The following is an 11323-nucleotide window of genomic DNA, read 5'->3' as shown; positions in this document are numbered from 1 at the left end:
AAACACACAATGCAAATATCAACATTGAACAGAGACTATCTTTGCATAATTTGCACACACATACACTCCTTCAGAGTGGAAAAACCAACATGGACTCAATCTACCACTTTGCACATTTTTTCCTACAATGTTCAAAAAGGTAGTTTAAAGTAAAAAAAAAAATAAAAAAAATAACTTCTTGTGAGTGATTGTGTGAATGTGTAATTTTAAATAATGTATTTGCTTTATGTCTTCATGTGCATATTAATATATAAAAATGACAAAATATAAAATTAAAGTAAAAAAAAAAAACAACTAAATAATATGCTTAAAGGTTTTATTATAGTTGACGAAGTCAGTGCAGATGAGCATAATTACATATAGAAGGTTACAGACAAGTTAATTTTAATATAATTTACTATCAAAGCAATACTTAATTATTGAATAAACATACAGAATAAAGACAATGATTGTGCTGTAAGCTCAAAACAAATCAAAATTCCATCGAAATAGCAGCTGAGTCAAAGAAATCTACAGATCTGTGTCTTCTGGAAGGTGTTCCAGTGCATGTCTAAAAGAAAAAAAATAAGTAGAGGTAAAAATAAATGCATAAATTAAAAAATTCAAAGGGAATTCCTGCTATTTGAAAGCATCTTTCTTTCATTGAAAAAAAAAAAACCTTACCTTTGCGCAGTTTCCTGATCCCTGTAGACAGAGATGGACCTTGCAGTGCAGGTAGATCTTGTTGGAGAAGCCGGTGAATGTGAACATCCTGAATGAGAAATAGCTGGATGTTGAGACGCCGTTCTTTATCACCGCCACTGTTCCGTCATCGGGGTTTGGACACCTGAAGAGATGTAAAGAAATATTTGACCAAAAAGTGATATAAAATCTTTTGTCCCATTTTTCGACTGTTCATTTTTCCACCTACCCGTTGATGATCAAATTCCAGCGGATGGAATAGTCAATCTGGTTGACCGGCGTGGCCCAGCAGCTGTCCAGCACAAGAGCGACCTGATTGCTGTCAAACGGATTCACTTGCACAGCTATATACATCTGATGGTTCACTTGTAGGGTCACATTTCCAGAGAATGGAACAAGGAATGTAGCATCAGTGTATGGGATCATGCTGATCTGGTATGAGCCCTCGGTATAGAGATCTTTCCTGATTACACTGTGACATAGAAGTATATGTATTTAACATCTAAATAATATTTTAAAATAATTTTATCAATATGGTTAATTTTTGATCTTAAATAAAAAAGTATAATGCAATATATATATTATAAAATTTTTGGAAAAATCTTTTTTGGCTTAATTTGTAAATATTATTATCAGTTAATTTAATAAATAATAAAAAAAATAGTTGATACTTTAATTGCTGATTAAATGTCAAAGACTTTATTGTTAATCAATAAAGTAAGTGTTAAAATGAACACAACAATACGGGATTATGAACTGAATATTAACCTGAATATTAACTATTGGTATCTTAAATTGTGACATGATTAATACCTTTCTGTGGCTTGGATGGGCATGGGCATGGAGATGCACTGGATGAGTGGATACACACAGGAAAAGTTAATGTTGAGCCCACCAGAGCGACTGATGACCCCTATCCCGTCGGTCGTCCCAACACTGTTCTTGAACTTGATGTGTGTGCCGTTATTCTACACAAACACAGAACGACGTTAAGGTATATTAGCCATAACATTAATTTGGTATAACAACTATACAACTATAAAGTTAAAACTATTGAACATAAATGAACAGTGTTTGTTTTTGTACCTCCATTGTTGTGCCACACATGTTGAAGTTACTCTCAAATTTGAACACCAGCCTGTTATTTTGGACCGTCCCTTTGCAGCTTGCGTTGTTAAGGTGGAGGATGTCTACAGAATATCCGGCTTCAAAGAGCTGACAGCGAGACAGAGACAGTGATCCAGTGCTGCCTGAACATGTTTTAATTGCATCTAAGGGAGTATGGGAAAACCACATTTGATTGTTTTTTTAAAGAAATGCATGAAAGCAAGAGCATTGTGTAAACATAAATACTCAGGATTCATGGAATTGTTCGTATTAGGGAATGTTGTGTTGTTATTTACTTAAAAGTTCTTGTCTAAATCTTGTCTGTCCCAGTAAGACTGTTATAAATGAGGTGTGCTTAAAACAATTCATAACACTATGGATGAATTTTATTTTAATAGTACATGTAGGAGAAATATACCACAAGTTTTTGGGTTGCGTCTTGAAGTGTTCCTACAGGCACAGCCGTAAACTCCATTTATCGTCTTACAGACTTCATCCTGAGTGCAGTTCAGAGTCTGACAAGGATCTACAAAAAGAAACCAGCAGAAAGACAATCAAATGACAATTTCATCTCCAAACTGGGGTGATTTATAATAAACTAGACCTTAACTAGCCAAGCATGTGCTTTTACTTAATTTTGTAATAGTAATAAGAGAAAGATTATTTGATTATTTAGATAATAAATGATCTTCCCATGAAAATTTTTGTGGTTGCCATGTCAGTAATCGTCATGTCAGTAGATAACCAGGTGGCAACAATAAGGTGAATGGCAATAAAAGATGATATTTTGTTTTTGTTTTTTTGGTCCTATTTAGCCCCATTTATGAAGTTTTTTTCTGAAAATAATTATAATGGGTGTACAGTAATTTCCAGCAAATGCAATATACTGTCTTTGTAATTGTGATCTTCTTCTTCTTTCAGCTGCTCCCATTAGGGGAGCGGATCATCCGTCTCCATACCACCCTGTCCTCTACATCTGCCTCTTTCACACCAACTACCTGCATGTCTTCCCTCACCACATCCATGAACCTCCTCCTTGGCCTTCCTCTTTTTCTCCTACCTGGTGGCTCCATCCTCAGCATTCTTCTACCAATATAATTTATGTCCCTCCTCTGCACATGTCCAAACCATCTCAATCTCGCCTCCCTCACCTTGTCACCAAAACATCCTACATGCGCTGTCCCTCTAATAAACTCATTTCTAATCTCGTCACTCCCAACGAAAACCTTAACATCCTCAGCTCTGCCACCACCAGCTCCACCTCCTGCCTTTTACTCAATGCCACAGTCTCTAATCCATACAACATCGCAGGTTTCACCACAGACCTATAAACTTTCCCTTTCATTCTTGCAGATACCCTACTATGACAAATCACTCCTGTCACTCTTCTCCACCCAATTCACCCTGCCTGGTCTCTTTTCTTTACTTCTCTAACACACTCTCCATTACTTTTCACTGTTGACCCCAGGTACCTGAACTCCTCCACCTTCTCCAGCTCTTCTCCCTGCAACCGCATCACTCCACTGCCCTCCCTCTCATTCACACACATGTACTCTGTCTTACTCCTACTGACTCTCATTCCCCTTCTCTCCAGTGCATATCTTCACCTCTCCAGGCTCTTCTCAACCTGCTCTCTACTCTCACCACAAATCACAATATCATCTGCAAACATCATAGTCCAGGGAGACTCCTGTCTGACCTCGTCCGTCAACCTGTCCATCACCACTACAAACAGGAATCGATCCTTAATGCAGTCCACCCTTCACCCTGAACCAGTCTGTCGTACCTACTGCACACTTCACTGCCGTCACACTGTCCTCATACATGTCCTGCACCACCCTCACATACTTCTCTGACACACCTGACTTCCTCATACAATACCACAACTCCTCTCTTGGCACTCTGTCATACGCTTTCTCTAAATCCACAAATACACAATGCAATTTTCTTCTGTCCTTCTCTATACTTCTCCATCAACATCCTCAAAGCAAATAAGGCCCATGTGGTGCTCTTTTTAGCCATGAAACCATACTGTTGCTCACAGATGGTCACCTCTTCTCTCAGCCTGGCTTCCACTACTCTTTCCCATAACTTTATGGTGTGACTGATCAACTTAATTCCCCTGTAGTTACTGCAAGACTGCACATCTCCTTTATGCTTAAAGATCGGTACCAGCACACTTCTTCTCCATTCCTCAGGCATCTTCTCACCTTCCAAAATCCTGTTAAACAATCTGGTCAAAAACTCCACTGCCATCTCTCCTCAACATCTCCACGCTTCTACCGGTATGTCATCTGGTCCAACCGACTTTCCACTCTTCATCCTCTTAATCGCTGCTCTCACTTCCTCCTTACTAATCCTATCTACATCCTGCTTCACCAACTCTACATCCTCCAACCTTCTCTCTCTCTGATTTTCCTCATTCATTAGCTGCTCAAAATACTCCCTCCATCTTCTCAACACACTCTCCTCACTAGTCAACACATTTCCCTCTCCATCCTTTACTGCTCTAACTTGCAGTACATCCTTTCCAGCTTGGTTCCTCTGCCTGGCCAATCGGTATAAATCCTTTTCTCCTTCCTTAGTGTCCAACCTCTCATACGGCTCCTCATATGCTTTTCCTTGGCTTTCGCCACATCCCTTTTTACCTGCTGCAGTATCTCCTTGTACTCCTGCCTACTTTTCTCCTCACTCTGTCTATCCCACGTCTGTTTTGCCAACCTCTTTCTCCTTATGCTCTCCTGCACTTCCTTATTCCACCACGTCTCCTTGTCTTGCTTTCTATTTCCAGATGTCACACCAAGTACTTTTCTAGCTGCCTCCCTCATCACTTCTGCAGTAGTTGCCCAATCATCCAACACCTCTTCACCACCACCGAGCCCCTGTCTGACCTCTTCCCTGAACCTCACACTACACTCTTCCTCCTTCAGTTTCCACCATCTTATTCTTCTTTCAGTCTTTACTCTCATCCTCTTTTTCTTCACCTACAAAACCATTCTACAGACCACCATCCGATGCTGTCTAGCTACACTGTCCCCTGCCAACACCTTACAGTCTCCAATCTCCTTCAGGTTGCATCTCCTGCATAGCACATAGTCCACCTGTGTGCACCTTCCTCCACTCTTATACGTCACCCTATGATCCTCCTTCTTAAAATAAGTGTTCACCACTGCCAATTCCATCCTTTTAGCAAAATCTACCACCATCTGCCCTTCCACATTCCTCTCCTTAAAACCATACCTACCCATCACCTCCTCATCACCTCTGTTCCCTTCACCTACATGTCCATTAAAGTCTGCCCCAATCACCAACGGTTCTTTTCTAGGTACACCATCTACCACTTTATCTAACTTACTCCAGAATTTTTCCTTCTCCTCAATCTCACAGCCGACTTGTGGAGCATAGGCACTGATAACATTTATCATCATCCCTTTAACTTCCACCTTCACGATCATCACCCTATCAGAAACTCTTTTTACCTCCACTACACTCTTACTGTACTCTTCCTTCAGAATCACCCCTACACCATTTCTTTTTCCATCCACACCATGATATTCCTGAACACACAACCTATCTACCTTTCTCCTCTCCATCGTATCAGCTATCTCTCGCTCTTTATCCGTCATAGTACCAACATTTAAAGTACCAACCCTAACCTCCACTCTCCTACACTGCTCCTTTTCCTGCCGTCTCTGTAGATTTCTTCCTCCTCTCCTTCTCCTCCTTCAGCCAACAGTAGCCCAATTTCCACCGGTACCCGGCGGCTAACCATACCTGTGGCGGTCGTTGTTAACCCCGGCCCTTGACCGATCCGGTATAAAATTCTCATTTGTGATCCGCATATTTGATTTGGCACATGTTTTTACACTGGATGCCCTTCCTAACGCAACCCTCTCCATTTACCTGGGCTTCGGACCGGCACTAAGAGTGCACTGGCTTGTGCATTCATAATGGCTGGGTTGTCTTTGTAATTGTGATGTTCATGTTTATATGGTCATAATTATATAAACTAATGTTATAGCAGATCTAAAAGTATTCTAAGCATAAGAAACAGTTACACTTTACCTGCTGTCAGTGCTGGAATGAATTCACTTCTATTTTTTCATATTATATTTATTGATCTAAAAAAGGAATGGCTATTTTTCACATATCAGGTGCCTGTTGTTTCTCCCACTCTCCACCAGAGTGCGCCATGACCACCAAGACTGTGTCCTATTGAACCGTAGTTCCCAGAGGCCAATTACAGACTTTGTTTTTGCCATTTCGCCTTGCAACGTACCAAGTCTCATGCCTTCAAGTGTTTAACCTTGGACTGTTCACCTTATTTTCTGATTGTATGCTGCCTGCCCTGACCATTGCCTTTTTTTTGCCCATTGCCCATTTGTATTTCCTTGGATATTTCTGTTTGCTCCCTGCCTGTCTCACCACTCTCCTCTCAGATCCTCAACTCGATTGTACCGCCAACTCAACTGTTACACTATTTAAATATCTATTGTTAGATATTCTTTACCTGTTAGGATAGAGAAGAGAAGAAAAGAAAAGAGAAGAGAAGAGAAGAGAAGAGAAGAGAAGAGAAGAGAAGAGAAGAGAAGAGAAGAGAAGAGAAATTAAAAAATTACCTCCACATTATTATAAAATGTCACATAAAATCATGGGGTTTTTAAAGAGATGAACTAATGAAAAGATGTGCAGATGCCCATTAACTTTACCTGTCAAAGTTTGTGTTGGTGTTGTAGTTGTATTTTCTGATGGTGGTGGTGTAGTTGTTGTAGTTTCTGGTGGTGGTGTAGTAGTTGTAGTTTCTGGTGGTGGTGTAGTTGTAGTTTCTGGTGGTGGTGTAGTAGTTGTAGTTTCTGGTGGTGGTGGTGTAGTAGTTGTAGTTTCTGGTGGTGGTGTAGTTGTAGTTTCTGGTGGAGGTGTAGTAGTGGTTTCTGGTGGTGGTGTAGTAGTTGTGGTTTCTGGTGGTGGTGTAGTTGTGGTTTCTGGTGGTTGTGTATTCGTTGTTTCTGGTGGTGTTGTAGTTGTTGTAGTTTCTGGTGGTTGTTCTGTTGTTGTAGTTTCTGGTGGTGGTTCAGTTGTTGTAGTTTCTGGTGGTGGTGCAGTCGTGGTTTCTGGTGGTGGTGTAGTTGTGGTTTCTGGTGGTGGTTCAGTTGTTGTAGTTTCTGGTGGTGGTGCAGTCGTGGTTTCTGGTGGTGGTGTAGTTGTGGTTTCTGGTGGTGGTGTAGTTGTAGTTTCTGGTGGTGGTGTAGTAGTGGTTTCTGCTGGTGGTGCAGTTGTTGTAGTTTCTGGTGGTGGTGTAGTTGTAGATTCTGGTGGTGGTGTAGTAGTTGTAGTTTCTGGTGGTGTTGTAGTTGTAGTTTCTGGTTGTGGTGTAGTTGTTGTAGTTTCTGGTGGTGGTTCAGTTGATGTAGTTTCTGGTGGTGGTTCAGTTGTTGTAGTTTCTGGTAGTGGTGTAGTTGTAGTTTCTGGTGGTGGTTCAGTTGTTGTAGTTTCTGGTGGTGGTGTAGTTGTAGTTTCTGGTGGTGGTGTAGTAGTGGTTTCTGGTGGTGGTGTAGTTGTAGTTTCTGGTGGTGGTGTAGTTGTAGTTTCTGGTGGTGGTGTAGTTGTTGTAGTTTCTGGTGGTGGTTCAGTTGTTGTAGTTTCTGGTGGTGGTGTAGCAGTGGTTTCTGGTGGTGGTTCAGTTGTTGTAGTTTCTAGTGGTGGTGTAGTTGTAGTTTCTGGTGGTGGTGTAGTTGTAGTTTCTGGTGGTGGTGTAGTTGTTGTAGTTTCTGGTGGTTGTTCAGTTGTTGTAGTTTCTGGTGGCCGTGTAGTAGTGGTTTCTGGTGGTGGTGTAGTTGTAGTTTCTGGTGGTGGTGTAGTTGTGGTTTCTGGTGGTGGTGTAGTTGTGGTTTCTGGTGGTGGTGCAGTTGTTGTAGTTTCTGGTGGTGGTGTAGTAGTTGTAGATTCTGGTGGTGGTGTAGTAGTGGTTTCTGGTGGTGGTGTAGTAGTTGTAGTTTCTGGTGGTGGTGTAGTTGTAGTTTCTGGTGGTGGTGTAGTTGTTGTAGTTTCTGGTGGTGGTTCAGTTGTTGTAGTTTCTGGTGGTGGTTCAGTTGTTGTAGTTTCTGGTTGTGGTGTAGTAGTGGTTTCTGGTGGTGGTGTAGTTGTAGTTTCTGTTGGTGGTTCAGTTGTTGTAGTTTCTGGTGGTGGTGTAGTTGTAGTTTCTGGTGGTGGTGTAGTAGTGGTTTCTGGTGGTGGTGTAGTTGTAGTTTCTGGTGGTGGTGTAGTTGTGGTTTCTGGTGGTGGTGTAGTTGTAGTTTCTGGTGGTGGTGTAGTTGTTGTAGTTTCTGGTGGTGGTTCAGTTGTTGTAGTTTCTGGTGGTGGTGTAGTAGTGGTTTCTGGTGGTGGTTCAGTTGTTGTAGTTTCTGGTGGTGGTGTAGTTGTAGTTTCTGGTGGTGGTGTAGTTGTAGTTTCTGGTGGTTGTTCAGTTGTTGTAGTTTCTGGTGGTGGTGTAGTAGTGGTTTCTGGTGGTGGTGTAGTTGTAATTTCTGGTGGTGGTGTAGTTGTGGTTTCTGGTGGTGGTGCAGTTATAGTTTCTGGTGGTGGTGTAGTTGTAGTTTCTGGTGGTGGTGTAGTGGTTGTAGTTTCTGGTGGTGGTGTAGTTGTAGTTTCTGGTGGTGGTGTAGTAGTGGTTTCTGGTGGTGGTGTAGTTGTAATTTCTGGTGGTGGTGTAGTTGTGGTTTCTGGTGGTGGTGCAGTTGTTGTAGTTTCTGGTGGTGGTGTAGTAGTTGTAGTTTCTGGTGGTGGTGTAGTGGTTGTAGTTTCTGGTGGTGGTGTAGTTGTAGTTTCTGGTGGTGGTGTAGTTGTTGTAGTTTCTGATGGTTGTGCAGTTGTTGTAGTTTCTGGTGGTGGTGTAGTTGTAGTTTCTGGTGGTGGTGTAGTTGTGGTTTCTGGTGGTGGTGTAGTTGTGGTTTCTGGTGGTGGTGCAGTAGTTGTAGTTTCTGGTGGTGGTGCAGTAGTTGTAGTTTCTGGTGGTGGTGTTGTAGTGGTTTCTGGTGGTGGTGTAGTTGTAGTTTCTAGTGGTGGTGTGGTTGTGGTTTCTGGTGGTGGTGTAGTTGTGGTTTCTGGTGGTGGTGCAGTAGTTGTGGTTTCTGGTGGTGGTGCAGTTGTTGTAGTTTCTGGTGGTGGTGCAGTTGTTGTAGTTTTTGGTGGTGATGTAGCTTTTGTAATAGTTGGTGTTGTTCTCGTTCGTGGTGTAATTTTACATGGTGTTTGTGGTGTAGTAGTAGTTGTTGTTCGTGGTGTAGTAGAAGAAGTTGTTTTGGGGGTTTTAGTTACTATTGATATTATATGTCGAATTAAGTAAAGAAGAGGGAGAAATAACAATAAAAATCACCTCTACAAAAATTCCCAAAATAATTAATCTCCAAATCTTTACAAAATGCAACATTACCTGTTACTTTTTTTGAATTGCCTCCTGGTGCTACCCCACCTAACGTAACGTAGAGATATATACTTTATATGCATATTATTTTAGGATTTAAATTGTTTCTTATACCAGTTGTACACAGAAGACATACATGAGACACAGGAGAATTTGTGGCAGGCGCAAAGATGTCCCAAATGTAAGCAAGGTAGTGGTAGCTTGGACAGGACAAGCTTTTGTAGCAAGCATATCTCATTTTCCAAGAGCACAGGTCTGGTTGTTAGAAATCTTTAGATGCCTTTTCAGTCACAAAGACCATACAAAACAGCATATAGAGACTCCTCCTAACGTGCCAAAAGAATTTAGGAGTCCCACAGTGATTAGTGGAACCCTGTGGTCTTGGTACAAAAACCATTTGTTGCAAATATTATGTCTAAATGTGATGCATATATGATGCTTTGTATTATATACACATATATATATATATATATATATATATATATATATATATATATATATATATATATATATATATATATATATATATATATATATAAATGCAATGTTCTGATTTATTTTGGTAATTTGGTGTATTTAGGGTCTCAAATACAAAATCCTCTGCCTGCCTAATTCATACATTTACAACATGTGAAAAAAATGTGGATGATTTAGAAACTATTGAATATTTCAGACAACACCAGCCAATTGACTTGATGTCAAAAAAGGTTAGTTAAAAGGAGCCATGTGAGCAGGTCAATGCCAGGTAGAAACTTTTTTTTTTCGGCTTCTCCCGTTAGGGGTCGCCACAGCGGATCCTCCGCACGTTTGATTTGGCACATGTTTTACGCTGGATGCCCTTCCTAACGCAACCCTCCCCAATTTATCCGGGCTTGGGACCGGCACTAAGAGTGGCTGGGGATGGTTCCCTGACCGGGAATCGAACCCGGGTCGCAGCGGTGGGAGCGCTGCATCTTAACCACTAGACCACCAGGGGACCTTGTGAAGGTAGAAACTGGCCTTCATTATTGCAATCTTGTGATTTTTTTTTTGTCTTTTATTTTTGTTTTGGGCTATTGACATATAATCATCAACATCTCTTCATTACAGTCATTATAATAAACTAAAACAAACAAACAAACAAGAACTTACTCATCAAGAGCAGGGTTGCCAGGCATGTTAGGAGTAGGAACCCCATTAACAGCAATTAATCTGGGATTTGAAAAAGAAAAATCTTATGCCATTGCTTTTTTTCATAAATAATCTGAAAAAAATGTAATTAATTTTTTTTTAAGTGGAAATAAATATTAGTCCAAATAAAGTAATGAATACATTTTATTATTATTATTATTATTATTATTAATAATAAAAATTACTTTTTTTTGTAATGAAAAAAAAAGCCTAATTCAAAAATAATTTAATAATTTGTTAAAAACTCTCTTATAAATTGGCAAAAGCTTTCTTCTCCAGTTGATAGAAAACAGTTACAATGACATGGTAATAAAAATAATAAATATTATGAAAATAACATTTTTTTTTTTATGGTACAGCCACTTGTGACTACAACAAATCAGTGTGTAAATTTCAATATCATCAAGAAAATTTAGAATAATCAGTCTACATGCTTATATTTAATAAATGGTTTTCATGTTTAATAAAACCAGAATCCTGATTTTTTTTTTCTAAAGAAATACATGCTTCAAACCAAAAAAAAAAATAAAAAAATAAAAAAATTATAATAATAATAAATAAATAAATAAATAAATAAATAATGTAAAACATTTACAAATTATTAGATAGCAGTTAATTTAACCGATAAATTTAATAAAATCTTACCAGGCAGTGGAAAACTTTAGTTGTGTCTACAGTACTTCACTGCAACTGTCTACAACATGGATAGAATATGCATATTTATATTATTTCCTAACAGGAAATTAATCTAAAATATACACCTGGTCAGGTGTGATTTTCTTGTTTAACAACTCTGTAATTGCTACAGGATTGGCAAAGTGTATACTTGATTAGTAATAGTTGAGAGTATGAAAAAAGGCATTTTTTTAAGTTGTTAAGTTACAATTAAGCTGATGACGTTTGTCCGTGTATTAATGAGCAGTATTGTTATACTGTGGTTATTCT

At 39.6% G+C, this 11323-nt stretch overlaps 1 protein-coding gene and 1 long non-coding RNA gene across 2 annotated transcripts in view; both read right to left on the bottom strand.

Annotated features, from left to right (window-relative positions):
- Positions 1-378: 378 nt before the first annotated feature.
- LOC310734700 (uncharacterized protein) overlaps positions 379-11323 on the bottom strand; it is a 133110-nt gene continuing 122165 nt past the window's right edge. Inside the window, exons 30-34 of the mRNA XM_083557068.1 lie at positions 1768-1952; positions 1495-1649; positions 911-1153; positions 664-826; positions 379-550 (exon numbers count right to left, since the gene is read on the bottom strand). Coding sequence (XP_083413194.1) covers positions 473-550; positions 664-826; positions 911-1153; positions 1495-1649; positions 1768-1952 — 824 coding nt within the window. The 3' untranslated portion in view covers positions 379-472. The remainder of the gene's footprint in view (positions 551-663; positions 827-910; positions 1154-1494; positions 1650-1767; positions 1953-11323) is intronic.
- Positions 8940-10403, bottom strand: LOC310734800. The gene is made up of 3 exons (XR_014536142.1): positions 10340-10403; positions 9218-9256; positions 8940-9101 (listed from the first exon to the last, which is right to left on the bottom strand). It is a non-coding gene; the product is annotated as an uncharacterized lncRNA (long non-coding RNA).

This window comes from Silurus aristotelis (genome assembly GCF_946808225.1).
Source record: "Silurus aristotelis genome assembly, chromosome: 12".
Classification (NCBI taxonomy): Eukaryota; Metazoa; Chordata; class Actinopteri; order Siluriformes; family Siluridae; genus Silurus; species Silurus aristotelis.
This window is presented reverse-complemented; position numbering and strand designations above follow the sequence as displayed.